General features: G+C 37.4%; 1 protein-coding gene and 1 long non-coding RNA gene across 4 annotated transcripts; one reads left to right on the plus strand and one right to left on the minus strand.

Annotated features, from left to right (window-relative positions):
* Nucleotides 1–7,683: 7,683 nt before the first annotated feature.
* Nucleotides 7,684–12,404, minus strand: LOC103429204 (calcium-transporting ATPase 12, plasma membrane-type-like). 3 transcript variants are annotated; one of them, XM_070805338.1, is made up of 4 exons: nucleotides 12,209–12,404; nucleotides 11,374–11,443; nucleotides 10,656–11,197; nucleotides 7,684–10,554 (listed from the first exon to the last, which is right to left on the minus strand). In XM_070805338.1, exons 3-4 carry the CDS (start codon nucleotides 11,004–11,006, stop codon nucleotides 7,780–7,782), a joined length of 3,126 nt encoding a protein of 1,041 aa, XP_070661439.1. In that variant the 5' UTR covers nucleotides 11,007–11,197; nucleotides 11,374–11,443; nucleotides 12,209–12,404; the 3' UTR covers nucleotides 7,684–7,779. The 3 variants fall into 3 exon arrangements, with proteins under 3 accessions (XP_070661439.1, XP_070661440.1, XP_070661441.1); XM_070805339.1 differs by having other exon boundaries at nucleotides 11,374–12,404; XM_070805340.1 differs by lacking the exons at nucleotides 11,374–11,443; nucleotides 12,209–12,404 and having other exon boundaries at nucleotides 7,684–10,550; nucleotides 10,656–10,783.
* Nucleotides 12,405–19,504: 7,100 nt separating this feature from the next.
* Nucleotides 19,505–21,165, plus strand: LOC103442985 (uncharacterized). Its single transcript, XR_011571394.1, has 4 exons — nucleotides 19,505–19,851; nucleotides 19,948–20,112; nucleotides 20,529–20,989; nucleotides 21,128–21,165. It is a non-coding gene; the product is annotated as an uncharacterized lncRNA (long non-coding RNA).
* Nucleotides 21,166–21,746: the final 581 nt, after the last annotated feature.

Here is a 21,746-nt window from a genome sequence, read left to right on the forward strand (position 1 = left end):
AATGGCATCACATACAGAGATCCCTATTTCTTTATGTTCTTTATTTGGTGTTTTACATCTAGGTCCAAAAATAGGTTGACATGGTAGATAGATAATTACACAGATATTATACCTATAAACGAGATATGAAATTCAAGTACAAAATACAAAAATATAATACCTACAAGTAAGATACATTAAGCATTGATACATGTTAATCATAAATATAAATCTTTCATATAGATAGATTAATACAATTAACCAGTGATCTAGATTGATTAAAAAAAATTATAAATGGGATTTGGAACAGAAGAACAAAAAATAACGAAAAAAATAAATAATTAAGGAGATAATTACAAGAAATTAATTTTTATAATAAATCTTATCAATAAATAAGATAATGAAATAATCATAAATTTAAGAGATTTGACTTATTTTAAGAAACTGGATAATTTTTAATATTGGTTGAAAAAATTGGACAGACAAAAATACAAATGAGTAGCTAAGGAAGGATAGACAGATTCGTGTATGTTTATTTTGCCGTAAACAATATAACGGGAGTAGCGGTGGTTGCGTGCTGGATCCAAACCGAAAATGGAATCCCGAATTCCGAACCCAAAAAGGACAGAATTTTGAAGATTGAAATCAAAACAAATTTTCGAGATTCTCAAAACTTTATCGGGATTTCGGTACAGTTTGGGATATTTTACAATAAATCACAGATTTGTGCTCAATGTTTCAATGAACAAATTTAGGATACGTTCAATTGGAAAGTTAAGAGATATTAATGAATTTATAAATCTATAGTTTTTATAGAGTTTAATTGATTTGTAGAAATTTTATGTAAAATTTTGATTCAATTCCTTCAAAATCTTATAGAAAATCTTATGCGAATAGATGAAATTTGTGAATGTTTAAAATACACTACAAAATCTCTCAAATTCCCTCAAATTCCTCAATTTTTTCAAATTTTTTAAATTCAAATTCTAATTAAATACACTTAAAATGTTATAAACTTATTTAAAATTCTAATTGAATACACACAAATTTTTAAGTATTTTAATAAACTATCTTAAAATACTAATTGAATAAACATTAAATTTCAAATAATCATCTAACATCTTCATTACCCTAAATTCATTAAAAAAATTAAAATGACTCAAAATCTCAATTGCATACACTCCTTATACTTACAGCAGCCAATAAATGCTTCCTTATTAAAAAAAATATTTACTTTTTCAGGGAAAAGATACCCAAATTCTTGTGTTCAATAACCCAGAAATCTTACGGCCCTTGAATAAATATAGTGAGTGAAAGATCAAAAACAGAAAGAGAAAAAAGAAAACCAAATTAAATAAAACCAGAAATCCAAATCCATATATATTAAAACCCTAGAAATCTCCAAGGCCAGAAATCCATACCCTAGATTTCGGAAGCTCGAGAGCCGGTCGATCGAAAAGGAGAGAGAATGGGAGAGAGAGAGAGAGCAGTGTTTCAGTGTGTGCGTGTACGGTTCGTCTGTGGTGTGGTCGAGATAGGGTATGGTGGCTGGCCGGAGTCGAGATTCAGAGAATGTGGGCGGAGGAGAGCCAGAGTCGAGACTGAGAGGGTTGAGATGGAGTTGACAGGGTTCGAGAATGTGCGAGTCTGTGAGAGAAAAGAATGATGAGATATGCTGGTTTGGTATCGCTGTGTTTGAAAAAAAATTAATAAAGTAGCGAAGTGTTTAGCAACGGTGAAATAAAGTAGTAAAGTGTTTGGTAAATCTTTTTATAAAAGTGTTTTTGAAAAAAAAAAAGTAGTATTATAGTGTTTGGTAAACTTTTATGTAAAACAGATTGTGAAAAAAAATCAGTTTTTCAAAGCTGGGTTTTGCAGTTTGGTGTTTTTGGTTTTTTTCAACTAAAACTATGAAAAAAAGTTGAAGCTGAATGTTTAACAAACACAAAAAAAATCCCAACTTTTTTTTATACCCATGCTTTTTCAAAATCATCTCAGTACCAAACCTGTCTTGGAAAAACTTAAGAGAGCACATAAAATACAACAGGAAAATGCATGAATTTAACAGAAAAAAAAAGAAGTGATGAAAGAAATATAATATATCTAAATTACGAGTTAATGAATTTTTTTTGTCAAGTAAAAGAATGTGAAAATACATTTTTGTTTTGTATTACAACAAAAAGGTTAAGGATAATAACGTAATTTTATTTATACCCATCTAATCTATTTCTACATCCAACTTACTCTTTGCACCAATTTGATTTTTAACTAAACTATTAATATCTCTTTAAATCCAAATTTAATACCATATATATTCCAATAAACCCAATTCAATATGTGGATTTATTTTTACATCCATTTGATTTTTAGAAGCTAAATTTGATGTGTTTAGACCTAAGTTCTTTGCATGGTTTTCCACAACACAAAAGCTGATAATCCAATTGTTACCTGCAGGAACTTAAAGATGGTTATTAAGAAGTGGATCGATGAACTTAAAGATCAACCATGGTCCAGAGAGAAAAAAGCAAATGATCAACCTGCTTTTAACTGGGCATTAGACAACAAACTCGTTAACAAAATCCAAGATCAATATTTGTTTCCATAGAAGCTCTGTATCAATGCCCGTAGGAAATGCTTCCTTATGAATTCGTATGACCTTCGAGCCCGGTGGGTTTTCGTAACAAACTTGAAAAGGGAAGGAAATGTGGTTTTCGCTTTAGAACCGCAAGAAAGGAACATAGAGTTTGACTTCTCTCAGTTGTTTGCCAATTCAAACAGTTAATGGGTCCTTTCACACCGGACATTGTTCATCGTTGGCTGCTTTCGTTGTTGTTTTAGCGGAAGGTAGGATGCTTTCGTTGTATTTGTTGAAAAAAATTACAGTAAATAACTTCTACTCTCTAAAAAATTGAAATCAAATGAACAAAATATTCATAAATTGAGTTATACCTTGGTTGGAGGATTCAAAACTTCAAAATCACTATCCATCAATAAAAAAACTTAATTTTCTCTATAAAAGCTATTAGGGGGTGTTTGTTTTCCCTCACTAAAGTTCACTGGACTGGACTGGACTAAGGGTTAGTCCAGTCCCGTGTTTGTTTCCCATAGGGCTTAGAGTTAATGAGACTAGCTCTCACTCGTCCCGACTAAAACAGGGCCTAGCCGGTCTTTGCTAAGCTCCCCAAAAACCATGGGATTGCTAATCCCGTCTCCAGAACTTGCATAGGACGATCGCATGCAGCAAGTCTTGTGAACTACAAATCTGCAAGAATGCTTCTGGGCGACTCCGTTTGCCAACCCATGTCTAGATCTAAAACACAGCCTTACCCACTGCCTAAATCTCAACACCAAAATTCAAAAACACATATGCAAAACGATAACAACAACAATCCCAATAGCAAATTCTTCCTTATTCCCGAATATTCCCAGAAAATTTCCAAATTTTTTTCCTTTGCCCCAGAAAATTTCGGGAAGAATGGATAGAGAAGGGGAGAGAGTAGCTTTGGGACAAAGAGAAATGGAGAGACAGAGAGGGAGGGGAGAGTAGCACGGGGGACGATTTGCAAGAAAAATGATTTGAAGGATGTTGTCTTGCAGGAAAAAAGACGGAGAAAAGAAGTGATGGGGGACGAAACAAGAGGAAGAAAAGGGAAGAACTCTCCAGAGAGAGCAGTGGAGTGTCTGGCTGTGGACGAAACAAGAGGCTGAAAAGTGATGTGTATTATAAAATATTATTGAATTAATAATAAAATATTATTAGATGTGTATTATATAATATAATATTATAGTTATTAATTATCCTGTTTTTTAGTCCGACACTGCACCAAACGCTTCACTAAACTAGTCCAGCTTAGTCTAGTCTAAGCCAGTCCAGCTTAGTCCTTGAATCTAGTCCAGTCCGAGACAGTCCGGTGCAACAAACGCACCCTTAGGGTTTTAGCCAGAATAAACGTAGGTAAACAAAGAGTGATCGTATGGTTTAATTATAGTGTTTGGGTTTATTGATAAATTTGAGTTTTATTATTAATTTTATTTTGTACTTAATAGTAATTATGTAATAGGGTAAAATAGACAATGAATATTTAAAATTTAAGTTGGGTGTAAAAAGAGGTTAAATGAGTTTAAATAAAATTTCCCATAAAATTTTGCTTTTTTTTATTTAAGCCTCATTACAAGTGATTGTATCATGTCTAATTAAAAAAATAAAATAAAATAAACCTCTCCCTCCCTCCCCACTCCACGTTCTCTCTCACTTTCTTCCTCTCTGCTTCAAGTTTAAAAACAAAGTAAAATATTTCACACACACTTTGTGTGTGGGCATGTACTAGTATATATATATATAAAAGAAGCATGCGTTTATTTTTTAAGTTGCATCTCATAAATCATTCTTATAAAATATTAGCCAAATCGAAAATATTTGAAGCATCTAATTGAGTTCAAAGAAATTAATGAATATATTTTTTTTAAACATATTGAAATTTTATCGTGATAATTAAATAGACAAACGGTTTTGGGGTGAATTGAATTTTACAAGAATGATATATGAATTGAAACTTATAAAATAAATGATTCATATTATTGAAGTTCAATATGGAGTGGGTTCTACAATTAATCTTGATTTTTATTTCGGTTCAGGATTACCAAACTAAACCATATGTGAGACTAATTCCCACACAGAAAAGTTCAGGATCGATTCGATTTAGAGTACTGAATGTTTTGGAATTTTCGGATCAGAACTTTTTCGATTCAGTTTCCGTACAGAATTAGGACGGTTTAGGAAAGGAAATGAGTTTTCTCTAGATCCCTTCCACCAAATCCACTCAATCAATCAATCAATCTAGACCCTTGAAATTTGATCAAACGATTATAAATAAGGATTTCTTCAAAAATTATAATAATTTTAACTGGTGGATCAAATTTCAAAATTCCAAATTAGATGATTGGTTAGATCTGGTGGTATGGACCCAAGAGATCCCTTTCCTTTAGGAAATTTGCTATTTTTTCCACCCCGCCCGAGGACGCGCTTGGCACGCGGTAGCTGTGGAAAATTGACCAGAGGAAAACAGTTATTGCCACGTTGCGGGTTTTGCTGAGATTTGAGATTTGTTGTAATATGTGCATAAATAAGACCAAAATTATTATCAATATTTTTTTCTTTTTTAATAAACAATATAGAAAAGTGGATTAAGTTTTATAGTGGTGTGGTTTAAATTTATTTTTTACGATAATTGAATTTAAGATCTTTAATTTATAAATGAAGAAAAATATCATCAAACCGTGATGTTAATGGTTAATAAATTTTTTTTAAAATAAAATAATAACTTAGAGGATGTGTTTTTTGGTCCAAATAAGAGAGAGGGGCTATGGCTATGTCTTCTCTCCTATTTGGTAAAAAGGCAAACGACCATTCTAACCATATTAAAACTAAAGAAAAATAACTAAAGTAAAAGTTATGGGTTAAACACACACAAAACAATTTTGTTTTGTTTTTTCTCTCCCTCCTTTCTATAACTTCCAACCAGTTAAAAACAAATCACTACTCTCATTAAAAAATAAAAACATATATTTCTCTCACACACAGTGTATGGTTTTTACTAGTATATTATTACACAAAATATGTTTGGTCACTCAAAGGTAAGTAGGAATTCTTACTGAAAAATTTTCGTGTTCGAATCACAAAGTTTTGTGTTTATGATCAAAACCGTTTATATTATGAATCATTTTATAAAGACAATATATGCAAAAAAATGAATTAAATTTAAGATCGTTTAGTCAATCTATTTTAACAAATACAAAGACAGCTCGTAATGCTTCTATTAATTTTGTTCATTTATTTTTATACATTTCGATGACCAAACAACCTTATATTTAATTGATTTTTTGTAGAGGCAATCTTTATATTGTGTTTTATAATATGAACGGTTTTGATTATAAATACAAAATTCTATAAATTGGAAACAAATAATTTTGAGTAAGAACTCATACTCATCTTTTAAGTAACCAAATTTTGTTCTTCTACTATTCAACAACACATTATGTTACCTCATTAGTAACCGCTAATAAAACGCCATTGTTTATATTTTTGTTCTTGGGTCGTCAAGTAAATAACAAAGTTTCCTATTCTATTCTTTGTAAAAGTAAAATGAGTAGACGGTTGGGCGAACACGTTGTAATAATTTTCATTCGATGAAACACCAGGTGTCATATGTGATCGGAACGTGGAAAAAAATTATCGTCGCACACGTGGCAGGCAAATGGTGCTAGGTATGGGCAACGGTGATGACAGACAGGTAATCACGATTATTTATCCATAACTGTTTATAAACGGTTAATTACATCCATAACCGCGTACCCATTTAACCATAACCATTTACCCATCTTATTTATGCCTCTTTTTACCCGTTTACATGTTTTTTAATAACTTGAAAATTAAAAAAGAAAAAAATTTCATAACTGACAAAGAAACTCTAGCATATAAATTGGATTAGAGCGTGAGAAATTAAACTTTCATTTCAATTGGGCATGAAGCTCTAACCAAGAATAATAAAATATTAACAAAAACTAAACAAAAGTAGTTTTATGCCGAGAATCGAAGGGTATTGGAGAAGGAAGAAGATTAAGAAGAAGAAGGGAGGAATTTGCAGAGAGTTTTCCTTCATTTCATTTGCAATCATAATCTTGCTGATTATGCATCTTTGTAAAGTCAGTACAAAGCATCCAAAATCACCAATTCTGATTAAAAATCAAACAATATCCTAAAAAATTGAATTCAGTCATCACAACCCATAAAAATAAGAGATTTTTATATATTGTTTCATAAAAAAAATATATATATATATATATATGTGTGTATATATATTAAAATAAACGGGTATCCGTTATAACTGTAGTTAATACCTATAATTATCAATTTAATTTTACAAGTAAACGATTATATCCATAATCGTTTATTTATCTAAACGATTACCTATACCTACTATAACTGCAGGTATTTTGCCTGCCTGTCCCTATAAGCTGCAATGTTTGTGGTTGGTGAACATAGGCCACAAGTTGACCAAAAGACAAATACTTGACAGGTCCACGGCAATGTATAATGGAAAATGATCCTTGTCAGATCTTTTTCTAGGAGATTTTGAGGATTTCATGATGGTGATCGTTCATCGTATATCGTTTCGTCAATTTTTGTTAAGTACTATTTATATTTAATTTAAAATTTAAAATTTAAAATAATTTATGATCGCACAATATTCGATAAACAATCATGATGACAGAATCGCAGATCCCCAAGAAAAGGATCCTTCAATTTATAATACACGTTGTGGAATGTAAAAGGCGAATGTGGTCCACTTAAAAAGGAAATGTGTCGTCGGACTCTTTGAACTCTTCATTCCTTGCTGTAAACCAGTTTGTAATGCTGCAGTAGTTTTTGACAAAACAGTAAAAATAATAGCAGGCCAGAAGTAGGTTGCAGTGGAAGAAGAGCATTCAAATTTACTTGACCTATGTAACTCAAATGGTTAAAGGGGTTTACTTTACACCTGTGGTCCTGTGTTCGAATTCACCCTCACTAATATCGCTTGTATCAAAAAACAACATATGATCTGATGAATTGCAAGCATTCTGGTCGATCGAATCGAAGGTTGATAAAACCCTAAGCAACCGAACTAGTAAATTAGAAGTGACATGGGGGAGCAGCATGCGAAGAGAGTAAGAATTTGCTATACCCTTGATATACAGAATCAACTATTACATAGTGGAGATGGCAGACATGGTTTATTTACTGTATTTAGTATTTGCATATTAACGGATATACAACGCGAGTGGAGAAATTTCCGAGCGGATACAGTATAATGATACAGAGAAGATGAGGAACAACCAAGTGGGAACGTAAAACCAAATGGGAATGTATAATCTGCGCTGCCGATGTGAGAATCCAACGTGTGAGCTCACCATCAGTGCCGAAGTTGTTCTTTGGAGGTGTGCTGAAAGGAATTTGAAGGCCCGAACAGAACCCCACGAAAGAGCTGCAAGAACGCAACATAATAGCCACTGCAGTGCATTCAACCTCACACAGCTGGCTAGTCCTTTTCCAAACTCAACAATGATCACCTGGATGATCAAAACAGCCGCCAACGCCATCAGAAACCAATGGCTTCGGAGGACAACAACTAGCACTTCCTTTTTTAATATGTCCATGGTATTGAACATATTAAGGACCTGGCATAAGGTGAAAGTATTGAAAATCATGGTATTCCGGACGCCTTCATTCATGCTCGGTACTGTGTTTCCCATGCAATGTAAGATCAGCAAGACGGAAGCCTGATATGAAACCTGAACTGCTATGTTTTTCCAGATGACTTTGGTTATAAGTGACTCAGTCCTCTTAGCAGGTCTTTGAGTGTGTCGTTCGGTACCTTGTAACTCCATCGCCATCATTGGGCCACCAAGAAGGCACATTATCAAGTTCACGCAAATCAAGTGAACTGCTGTTAACGGGGACTCTCCCAAATGCATCGTTGCGACTAGGGTTACCAGTAACCCCGATATGCAAGCGGTGAGCTGAAGTTGAGAGAACTGCTGAATGTTGTGGTAAGCACAAGCACCAGACTTCATATTCATGCTTAAGAAACATCCGTTTCTAATTATAAGATCGGCGTTCTCTCTGGCCATCTCGGTGCTCCAGAGATCCTCAACAATTCCTATATCAGCTTCTTTTAAGGTCAAGGTGTCACTGATGGTTAGCCCTCCATAGAATGCAACTATGTGACCTTTTTTCTTTAACCGCTCCACCATGAGAAACTTGTCCTTGGGGAGGGAACTTCCCATCACAGAGATCAAATCCACCTTATCCAGCCTTTCCATGGAATTGAGCCTTCGGAAAGCTTCACCTTCAATCTCTGTGTCATCTGAGCCAGGGGAGATCCCAAGCTCCGAAGCTCTAGCTTTCACTTTAGAGAGCTCATCCTCCGACACCAGTTTGATGCTTACTCCAGCTTTTCTAAGAGCCTCCACTGCCAATTTAAGCTTTTCTTGATATGGACATCTAAGACCGACAAGTGCCAACAAAATCAACCCATCTTCTGTAGGATCTTCGGCTTCTGTTTTCTTGTATGCGTATGCAATCGGTGTAAGACCCTTCTTCTCCATTTTCTTGATCACCTCTTCAAATTTTCTCTTCTGGTTTCCAATATTGTGACTTTCCCCTCTGTTATCATAGTAATGTGAACACATGCCTAATATTGTTGATGCTTTTCCGTCGCAGTGAAGTTGCATAATCTGCTCATCATTCTCGATTTTCCTCACTAAGACCCCTCTATATTTCTCATTAGAGCTCCATTGTCTCTGCTCAACAGTTTCAAATCTTTGGTTAACTAACACGGCATTACTACCCCATCTGGTGTTCAGCCAAGAAATGAGCCGATCATTTGCTGGTGATGCGGTAGCTGAGATCCCCTGATGGAGAGCCTCAAGAACTTGGTCAGTTTCCGAGTCCACTTCACCACTGCTTAAATCCTTTTCGCCGATCCAAAATTCCTTGACCTCCGTTTGGTTGCACATTAGATCTGCCGTTGTTTCAATGCAGATAACTGTTATGAGTCCCATGGTGACAGAAGCTGATAAATCCTGTGGATCTGCCTGATTTTCGGCCGCCTTCTCCTTCCATTGAAAAAGGGCAACTGTAATTACAACATGCATCCCATGCTGTATCCCTATTACCACAGTTGCGAGAACGCTTGCTAAGATGGAAATCTTTCCTTGAGGTTTCAAGAAGATATTCTCAAAGATCCTCATCACAAAATTCATTGAAACTTCACCTTTCAGGTCTGGCCTCTCGTTGTAGTTTTCGTACTTCTTGAAGAATAATAGGCGTATCAACATCACAAGCGCAATCAGTATCGAGACACAACATGCAAGAAAATCCATACAAGCATTCGGTTTGTCCATCAAAGCTTGTAGCAGTGTTTTTTCCATTGGATTATGATCAGACACCAAGCTCAGCATCTCGGCAATAGCTGTATTAGCACCAACTGATGTCACAATCATGCGGCCGTGGCCCTTAACAACCTTTGAACCCGAAAAAACAAATGGATTTTGCTCACAATCAATTTTCGAGCTCAATAACTCATCCACCACCAGTTCCTCACCGTGATCTATGAACAAACCGTCAACAAGAACACGGTCTCCTTCCTTCAAATGAACTATATCACCCACCATAACGCCAGATATGGTAATCGGTGTAGGTTCTGTGGTACTTCTTTCGACATTCACCATCAGTTTGCTCCTATCCAGCAAGTGCTTCTGCGCTGACTTTCTCTGATTGCGGTAGTTCTGCACTGAAGGGAAAACAATAAGTAAGAACGTGGTGATGAGTATGGCAACACCGTCATGCCAGCCATCCTTGACTCCTTGCTTCATGAATTCGATGGCGAACGAAAACCCGGCTGAGAGCAAGAGGAAAAAAATTGTGTACTGATTGCACGCCTCAAACAAAAAGTACAAGAAACCTTTTGCTTCAACTGGGGACTTGGTAATGTTCCATCCTTCTGGATTTTGACCACCATCAACGGCACCTTCCTGTGATTAAATATTCGAATATAATCAAATGAAGTACAATATTCTCGATCAAGTACAAGATTATGGAAAAAGCGGTTATTTTCTACAGGGTTGCATGCTACCTCAAAGTGAGACCTGAGAAGTGGCAAGATGCCCTCAACACCACCATGTCCCCGGAGTGAGTTCAAGTCCTTCTCTCTCACAATTCGAGCAACCTTGTTCGAAAACCGTTCCTGAAGAGGGATGTCAATCACATGGTCAGAGGCAGTGGTTGGTGGCACTGGTGCTGCTGCTAAAGGTTCATAACTAGCTTCACGCAGACGTCTGGTTTTCTTAATGCGTGATGAGAACAAAATGCCTAGAACAACATATCTCAGCGAGGTTCCCCTTCGTCCGATGGTCTGCATAATCAAGCCGGCAGTAAGAGAGGCACCTTCAGCAGCTTGATCCTCCGTATTTATCTCGAGGGCCATGTTTCCTTGTGCCACAAGAAAATTAGAGAGATGATCCGACAAGAAATTGAGAAAATTTGATCTCTTGCCGCAGATATGCAGCGAATGAGACGTTTAAGACAAGATTGGTATGACTTTTTCCTCCATGTTATCTGACACGCCCCGACCCTGATACTCCCCGAATACCAGGATAGACATGTGCTGGCCGACACCTGAGGGTGACGAAAGCCATTAATTGATACAAAAGCTAAGAATAAGAAATAAATAAGGGTTATGAATTTAAAATACAATGAATTAATAATTTAGGAACGTGTTCAGAGCATACAACTAAACCTAATCACTAAAAAGAATTTAGATAAAATTTAATGAATAAAGAAGTGAGTCCTACATCGAAAGGATTCGAAGATGCTGCTGCGGAAGTGCCTTCACGCCGGGATTAGGTGCCTTGATTCTAAGTCCTGAATGGGGGCGCAAAACAAAGATGAGTGGACCAAGTTCGTATATATATAATAATAATAAAACAGTTATCAAGATACTAACCCCCACAGTTTATATAATGAAAACTACTAGCATAATAAGTGATGGATTTAATAAAAATCCTAGCATGCCAAATATCTCAAAAGTCATATCGCGGAAACGCATCGTGGAAATCAAAACAGTAAACGTATCATAAATCGTCTCGTAAACGCGGTGTGCTGCTAGAAAGATCACTGAATAAATAATAACTCCCGGCCCAATGCCTGCACCTCAGTCTCTGTGCCCGTAGCTAGAGATAACTCCCTCCCGGCCCAATGCCTGTCTCCGTGTCCCTCAGCCTTTCGTTAGGGATTATTTCTCCCGGCCTACATGCCAACACCAGATCCTCGCCCCAAGTGGCATAGTGTCTACTAGGTACGCACAAATATTTACGCATCTCATAAATAACCACTTCATAGTATAAAGTCATCCATCGTCTATACTATAAAGAGGGGTTTCTAAAACATGTTCTAGCATCCTATCGTCATCCATCGGATAGTCTATCAGTTCATGGTTTTTATAAAAAATACGATATATTAAAATATAGCACAAACTAGGCTAACAGTTTATTTCCTCACCAAAACACGAGACGAAATCAATAAATTTCTTAAACAGGCTTAACATAAATCAATTCATAAATTTGTAGGCATGCTAATCATTTATGCATTTACTATAAAATCATGTAATTTTAGAAGGGGTCCACTCACAGTACTTAGTTGCCAAAAGCTGCGCCACTAGCGAAGACGGAAACGTCACAATAATTGCCCCTAAGCACATAAAGAGTCCAATAAATAAAACTATATAATAGCAATTGAATTTTGGAAAACGGACATTGGAACCGGATTTAGAACGTCGAATTACCCTAAGAAGGGTTCCGGACAAAAACCCGAAAAGTCAACCCTAAAGTCAACGTTGACCGGAGGTCAATGGTCAATTTAGGTCTAATGGGTTTTAGGCTTGAAATCCGGATTAGGGTTTAGGTTAAATAGGATTAGGATTTATTGGGTTTTAGAAACCTAGGGTTTTTGGGTTAAAAGGGTTTTAGGGTGAAAAGGCTTTAGGGTGAAGAAATGGGGTTTGGGCTTAAACCCAAACACACACACAGAGCACAAGGCCTTAGGCCTCACAAAAACAAACAGGGCTTTAGGCCCTTTGAATTAAACCGGCCCAAGGCCATTTTAAATAAGGCCCTAAACCTTTTGGGTCTTTAAAACAAATAACTAAAAATAAAAATCAAACGGGCTGGGATTTTGGGCTGAGGCAAAACGGGCTTAAGGCCCGTGGGGTTTTCTAAACGGCCTAAGAGGCCTGGTTTTGCCGAAGAAGAAGGCCGGAAAATTCGGCCGGAAAACTACCCAACTTTAAACGGCCATAACTTTATCACTACTCAACGAAATCAAGCGAGACAAAAACGAAAGTTGTAGCCCTAGAAGAGACGAAGAGAATGGTACCTTAAAAGACGTCTAAATCGCCTTTTTTGGGCAGAAAAATGCCTCGAAAGCCTCGGAGGTAGCCGGAAACTGGGTAAAATTCAAATGAGTATAACTTCTTCAATACTCAACGAAATTGAGTGAAACAAAAAGGAAACTTGTAGTACTCAGGGAGACGAAGAGATTAATACCTTTCAAGCAGGCCAACTCGCCGTGGTTTGGCCGGAAATGGCCTCGAAAGTCAGCGGAGTCGTCGGGGGGAACTTGGGTGTTCTCTGGGTGTCCCGGAGCTTCGCCGAGACGGGGGAGAGAGAAGAAAGTTCCAGAGATGATGGTGGTGTCGTCTTCGTTGATGTGGTGTGGAAGTGAGGGTGTGTGGTTTTGGTTCACAGGGAGAAGGAGAGAGTGCTGAGAAAGAGCACAGGAGAGATAGAGAAAAGAAGAGAGAGAGAGAGCGGGAAAACACACAAAAAAAAAAACAAGATGGGCCTCACGGGCTCACCAATTAAGAATTAAAACTATTTTTAAAATAAAATGGGGTTAGGGTGTTTCATGTTAGATCTTGAGAAAATGAGTACGTACGAAATTAGACTCCTCCTCCTAACTGGTTGTGAGTAACGAGCATAGCTAGCTCGCAGTACTAGCACGAGATCATGACTGACAAAAACTAACTATGAAATGGTACTGAAAGCGATTTAGTGAGAGGGAGGGGGGGGGTTTGGAAACAGGACATTGGGTGCAAGGGTAAGCGCTCTTAACAACTCGAGTTATAATGACTATGACTGCAATGCAAAGTTAGCTAGTGATCAAAGAAGGTTGAGGACTTGTGCAGTTGTTATGTGAAGTGGACGGTTTCAGTCTTATTTATAGAGGTGATGGCCCGGGTGAATTCACAGCAATACCCTCTTGCAAGGGAAGCTTCTAGGAAGGTAGACTCTAAATTACCTGGAAAACTCATCTACTTAGTTTTTATAAACTTAATGTGATGTCATAGGAGGCTTACGTACGTCATTTTTATTTATTCCTATCTATGAATCATGATACGATTATAGATATAGTGATCGATACGACACAACATGGTGATATGTAAAATTTTTGAAAACTAAGTATGATATGTCATGGATGTATTCTAAAAGCTGAATACTGGTATCTGATAAGTATCGTATCCGACAAAGTATTGGATACAAATTCGCAACCAAACTACTGTATTCATGTTTCATAGCTTTCTATTCGCGCTATATACGTAAGAGGTTTGTAACTTAAGTAGTTAAGAGCGTTTATTATATACTATAAGTCTGATATTAAGGGTAATGCTTATTTCTCTATGTTTTGTTTAGTAGTAAACGTTGTGATGGGAGTAGTGGTCGTTCGCCATTGAGGACGCGTTTGGGACGCGGTAGCTGTGGAAAATTGGCAAATGGGGAGACTCGTTCCATCTTCCATGCGCTCAAAACTCAGAAATACAAATGGATGTGTTGACAATTCTTGCCACATTGTGGGATTTTGCTCAGATTTGACGTTGTTTTTCTTGTAAAATATGTTCACGAATAATGCCAAAATTATTATTCTCACTTCATTTGATAAATCTTAAAAAAAGTTAAAAAAATAGAGAATCCAAGAGGAGGTTAGGAACGAGATTAAAAACAATTATTTCGCGTTAGATAAGTGATTTAGAATTTGTGAGATAAAACATGATGCTCGAAATGGGTTCTGGCCTTATATTTTATCTGGTAACATAGAAATTAGTTGATTCTTTTGCAATTTTTTTTAAATAAATGATTAATTAAAAAAAAAACGATTTTGATTACGAAATTATCTAAAATTACATTAAAATGGACGAGTATTTTTGTGTTTTTAAAAGTCTTCCATGTTCAGTTGGGAATATTAAGAAGTCAATACAAATCTTTGATTTGCTTACGTTTATTTGCTACCCTCGTTTAAACTTTAAAGTATTGAGCCGGCCATGTTTTTGTTTTTCTTTTAGAGTAATGTTAGGGAAATTAAATTTGTAAATTAAATTTTTTAAACTAAATGATATGGAAGTTGATGATTAGATTATTACTTAATCGTTGATAAATGTGCTTATTTTTTATTAGTGACACCTTATTTAGTTTGCTAATTTAGTTTACAAATTTAACCTTCCTAACATTATTCTTTATTTCTTTCACGGTGGAAAGGTAAAATTTATCACCAACAACACAAACTTACCAACCAAAAGTTGAGGCAAAGCAAAAAGAAAGTTAAAAAAACCAAGAATTCCACTGCAACCACCGCCGCAACAATACATCTCGGCCCGCACAATTCCACACCCCCAACCGAGCATCACCTCGCCGATCGCATCATCCAACCCTAATCATCTCTCCGAGCACAACCAAAAAGTGAAGAGAACCAGTGACCAAATGAAAGAAGCCCGTGGGATTCCACGACCAACACTGCAAACAAAGACAGACAGAGAGAAGTTGGTCGTGTTAGGAACACCTGAGTCAGTGGAAACACCGGAGCTCTACTCACCATCTCGATGGACCGCAACAAAACGACGTGAAGCATGACTGCAAATCGGAGCTTGGATGAACAAGGAGGAGGGACACCTGTGGGGTAAGAAGAAGAGGACAAATGGAATGGAGAGCAGGGGAAAAAGCAACGGAATAGAAGAAAGCAGGAGACGAAGAATGAGAGGAAAGAACGGCCGCCAAACTCGACCGCAGCTATGGTCGGTACCACTCGAGTTGAACGCAATTGAAACTACTCACACGAACGTTGAGATTGCCATCAAAGGGAGAGGTCTCTCACAGTGAGAACCGGCCATGTTTTAGTTCTACTAAACCACTAAACAAACATCATTGCTTATATTTTTGTTTTGGGGTCGTCAAGTACATAACAAAGTTCTACATTTTATTCTCTATAAAAGTAAATAAACAGACACAGTACGCTATGATATCATAAAGAAAGTTGACTTTCCAACTTCAAAATTAACTAACAATTGGACGGAAAGGCTCGATCAATAAACTATTATGCAAGTCTTTGATTCCCCGACATGGATTCATACTCAAAACAGGTTAACTAACAAATTTTGGTAAGTGCATTGTTCTTCCTTTTTGTACAAGGGAAGAAAGTAGCATTCTGCTCCAAAATGCACAATGCAAAATGTATGATTGCTCAAGAACGTCTTGGCCTTGGCTGGGCATTTCTCAGTCTCAATGAACGCCTTCACCTCGCGATCTGTCAGCTTGTTCAAGGCTAAAGGCTCGACCATCTCTAGCTGTGTAATCATCCTCCTACTGCTCGAACAACCTCCACAAGCGGCTCAGCATCTCGATCAGATGTGTTTGAATTCTCAACCGGCATCTTGAAAGATCACTCTGATGAGGCACAAATCAGTTAAAGCTTGAAACAGCTGTGTAGTGTCTACCCTGCCCTCCATATGCAATGCTCAGTAGTCGGATATTACTTTTTTACTTTGGATAAAAGATCTAGTGGTTAAATTACGAAATAACGTGTAAAATAATATTAATACAAATATTGTAAAGATATGGAGACAGGGACATACCTCCTCTTTCTTTGCTTAATATTGACTTGACAAATGATTCGATAGGAACAAATCATTACCTCCTTATTTGTTTCTTTATATATATATGGCAGATACGAGCGCCATCTGTTAGTAGGGTTTCTAAATTCTAGACATGGCGTTCTAATTCTAGGGTAACACGATATGCTACAATATCATAAAGATAGTTGACTTTCCAACCTCAAAACTAACTAACAATTGGATAGAAGGGCTCGACCGTTTAAACTATTATGGAAAGCCTTTGATTCCCCGAGATGGATTCTTACTCAATACAGGTTAGTAAGTACATTGTTCTTTCTTTTTGTGTAGGAAGAAAGTAGCTTTCTGCTCTAAAATGCACATTGCAAAATATGTGATCGCTCAAACTCAACATGTCATAAAGAGTTTGTTACTCAAGTAACTAGGAGTGTTTATTATGTAACGGAAGTCCGTTATTAAAAAATGACATCACAATTCACATATGGGGATGCCTATATTTCTCTATGTTTTGTTTAGTAGTAAACGCTGTGATGGGTTGAGAGTAGTGGTGGTTCGCCCTTGAGGACGCGCTTGGCACCGCGTTTGGCATGCTGTGGAAAATTGGCAAAAGGGCAGACTCGTTCTGTGCACTCAAAACTCAGGAGAGAAAAATACAAATGGATGCGTTGACAATTCTTGTTATTGTTATTGTTATTGTTGAAATCAGCAATGAAACTACTTGGTGACAATTGGAGAAGATGAACAAATTACTCCGCAGCAATCGGCAATGTTGAGGATATCCATCAACCAATTTCCTGAAGCAAAGGTAGTATCTTTGCCAATTGGTTGAAGCTGAGTCTTTGTCATGAAAGATACATTCGGATACATGATGGTGCTCTTCATGATTTCTGATGAGAATATTACTTTGTGTGTGGGTTTGTGTATGTCAATAACTAAAATCTGCAGGACAAAAATACACTTGACGCCCTTGTTTCAATCCAAACTGTGTGGATGTGGGCGTGTTTGTGAGAGAGGTTATCTAATGAATCCTTTAATTGTTCAGGAAACCACATCTGCAATGAGAAACGAAATTCAGGAGCTTAGGACAAATGCCAGAATCTTTCAGCTCGGCCAGTGCACTGCATGTGTTGTGTTTGGCTCATACATTTGTGAGTAATTATGAGTCATGTGTTAACAATAATGAAGTGACCTGTGTTTGCTTTCGGTGGAAATATCACATGGTGTGGGTTGCATGAAAGTTGCAGACAAAGTAAAAGCAAAAGTTTGGTGGACATCATCATGAGTAAAGATATAATGATGATGCTTGCTTTTACTTTAATGATGATGTTTGTTTTTTGCTTAATGATGATGCAAGACACAATGATGATGGCTATGATGGCTTGGCCTATATTGAGAAGGCTTGCCGAGTTAGGGAGAGAGAGAGAGCATTCGGCTCTCTCCTGAGAAGGCATCAGAGAGCATCCAAAGGGGGAGAGCATTCGGCTCTCCCATGGGAAAGCATGGGCACGGGTGAGAGAAAATCAAGAGAGTTAGAGTGAAAAGTATTCTAGTGAAAGAACTCTTGGGGTAAAGTGAGGCTATTGGGAAAATTCTATGAGTGGGTGTGCAAGAGATTTGGGATTGGGTTATGTTGATTTAACTCATGTGTACTTGTACTGTTATTCTCATAGTGAAGAGCAATATCTCTCCGGGGACGTAGGCAGGTTTTTGCCGAACCTCGTAAATTTATCGGTGTTTTTATTTCTTGTATTTTATTCTGTTCAACTGAGTGTGATTTTGGTGAGGTTGTAATCTGAATCTCGTTTCCGCACTAATGAACGGACCAAGGCACAACAGCATGCACTTTCACCCTCGATCTCCCAGTTGTGCATTTATGTGTATCCACTCGTTCCATTAGTGTTGCCTTGGGGATAATGAGAAGGAGTGTCTTGTATGTGCTAATGAATACAAACACACAAGTAGTTAAAAAAAATCTTTGTAAGTGCATTTGTTTTTGTATAAGGGAAGAAAGTAGCATTGTGCTCCAAAATTCACAATACAAATTTGCAAGATGTACGATTGCTAAGTACTCAACAGTCTTGGCCTTATCTGGGCAATGGATTTCTCAGTCACAATGAATGACTTTACCTCCCGATCTGGGTGAAGAAATTCAAATGCGAGGATGAGGGGTTCACTAAGAAAATGAACTCTAAACGTAACAAAACCGACACATGTACATTCGTAAATCGATACCAGTACTTGACACAAAGAAATTAGCTAAAGATTTAGAAACTTCAAGAATCATGATTCTAATCTTTGATTCATTTCGGTTTTTTTGGGACTACAAAGCTCGATTTGTTTGAACTACAAAACCACGATTTCAAATTCATAGTTTTCTTATCTCACTACACAAACACAATCATGCATGCAAAACACAAAAGACAGAACTATGCATGTAGAGCACAAAAGACACAACTCGAGCAAAGAACAAAACAAAATTGAAAAACAGGTCCGATTACTACAAAAAAGTTAAGCACTAGTTTCTGAAGTAGCAAATCAAATAAAACCGAACTTGTTAAAGGTGAATTGTAATCAGTTGGATGAGTAGAGCATTATGATGGCTAGGTCCTAGGTCTTTTGGACAACGGAGCAGAGGAGGTGGAAATATGACCATCGGTGCCCATGGTGATGGCGGGAGAAGGTTGGGGTTCTAGGATGGCTCCAACTGGTCCAACACGAGGAGCAGAAGGGGGACTTGGGGAGGGGCTTTCAGTGTTTGCTGTGATATAGTCGACTAGTGGAGCGACTAATCCTCTGGCTCCAATGTCGGCATCGGCGGGCAAAACTATCTAGCGTTCTCCACCAATAACCAGAGACGGTGCCACAATACATCTCTTGATCTTTTCCAGTCCCCCATCTTCGGACGTGATTGCTACTAACGTGTAGAGTTGGAGCTAAAACAAATAGACAAGCAAAGCAACAAAAATCAATCAATTATTCAATCATCTAACTTAAACAATTGATTGATTAGTTTGGTTATGATTGGTAATGATTGACAAAAGAACCGAGCCAATGGTCTATCCGCATGACCAAGTCCTCCCTCTTCGTCATCGTCGCATGTTTAAATGTTAATTAATTTCTTCAGTGATGAAAGTGATACGGGATTAAGCTTACTGGAGCGGACGCCCAACTCCTCCCTCTACGCCGTCGTTTCCTGTTTTCTTCGTCTTCTTTTGACAGTAAACCAGGTTATCAGAGTCGACTGTTGCTCCAGCGGCTGAGGGAAGGTGGTGATCGGCTGCGACGACGGCACCGTCGCCTTTCTCCACCGCGGCCTCACTTCGGTTTTGGATTCCAAGCTCACTCCGCCTCCGTGCTCTTCCTTCGGCAGCTCAAGGTCAGCTTCCTCCCGCACCTATTTTGTCTTGATTTTACCGATTTTCTGTTTGTTTCTCGGGAAAATGTGTGTTCATTTTGCTCTTGTTATTGTTAGAATCAGCAACGAAACGGTTTGGTGACAATTGGAGAAGATGAACAGATTACTCCGCAGCAATCGGCAACGTGCCTCAAGGTTTTCGACGGCACGAGCTCAAGCACAACGAGCCCTGATTGCGTTGGAATCTTGAGGATATTCACCAACCAATTTCCTGAAGCAAAGGTAGTGTCTTTGCCATTGATTGAATTTGTGACCCCCGAATTTGATAGAAACGATAGGGTATTGAATCGAGTCATTGTTTATTACTGCAGATTGCATCGTTTTCTTTATTTACTTTTTGGTGACTTTTGTGCAATTGATGGGCGTGGATCTTGTTGGGCTTTCAAAGTAGAAAAGAGATTTTTACGGTAATTTTTAGGCTTTTTTTTTTTTAACGAAAAGTTCGCGGTACTGTTTACTTTAAAGAAAAATTATATTTTTACCCTAAAAGGTTAAATCTGGTACTATTTACTTTACCTTTTATTTTATCTTTATAGTTAAAACTTAAATTTTCAAATCATTTTTATTAATTTTTCTAAAAAAATAGCAGCAGCACTTTCAAAATTTATAACCTGAATAACTGTTTAAATTGCTCACAGCCTATTGGTTAAATGGAGAGCAAAGTTGTTTAAGAAGAACATTGCATGAGAAGGGCCTTGCTTCCAAAGTTCATACCGCTCTTCCACGGAATTGCTACACCAAATTGAATGATGTTGGCAGGCTAAATGTGTTCATTAAAAGTGAGGATGGTTTTGGGGGACATATATTTGATGTGGAGACTGCAATAAGAGGTCTGACTCTTCTTGTGGAGTTATCTGTCTCCTGCAGCGGCAACGAATTGCAAAGTTCTTGAAATTCCTTCGAATGTCTTTGAAGGTGGATGTTGGCAGGAGTGGTGGGAACCGTTGGTTGCTTTGTGTTGTCAATTGGGATAGCACGTCTGCAAGAACAAAGAAAGTTGTATAACATTGTAGCACGGCTGGTATTGTACGTACTGTGTAGCAAGAAAACTTGAGCTGTTGTGTACTGGCCTGAAATTTATCAATCTACCATTCAACTTGTATCACATATAATACAAGTAAAAAAAGGTCGTACCCAGTGCACAAGGTTCTCGCTTTACGCAGGGTCTGGGAGAGGTAAATGTCGGCTAGCCTTATCCCCATTTATGGAGAGGCTGCTCCTAAGTCTCGAACCCGAGACCTATCACATATAATACAAGTAACGTAACTTAAATCGACAGAAAATTGAACAAGTAGCTTCAAATACAATATTAGGGATGTAATTGGTAGATTATTATAATTCAATGACTGATTTTTTTGAAAAAATATTTAAAGAACCTAATTTTCACACAGGTGATAATTCATGAACTAAATTAGCAAGTTCACCGTATACAGCTAGCTAGTACAGTAACTATTAAAGTTGCCGAAGAAGGGTAGTTGGCTACTTGCTTAACAATTAAAGTAACTAGTGCGGTTCATCAGAAAAATTGCAGCTAGCAGCTTGAATCGGACTTCGATATTTTTTGGTGGGCTCTACGTTCCGTACGTCTTTTCTGCAGAAGGGTAAAAGGATAGGGAGTTAAGAAACTTGGCGAGCTAACAGGGTATTGGTTTGGTTCTGGGCAAAATAATGGTACAGACGTCATCATCCCCCTTCTCCTATCTTGACGAGCAAGAGCGAGTTTCTTGCATCCCTTCCCCTAAACAAATTCTAATCTCAAAATTTACATTAACAGCAAAATATACATTCATATTTTTCTCGTGCAAACGATAAAACGGTGAATCATCTCACTATAAATGCGTTCTCTTATTTCCTTG

Source organism: Malus domestica, chromosome 09 (genome assembly GCF_042453785.1).
Source record: "Malus domestica chromosome 09, GDT2T_hap1".
Taxonomy (NCBI): Eukaryota; Viridiplantae; Streptophyta; class Magnoliopsida; order Rosales; family Rosaceae; genus Malus; species Malus domestica.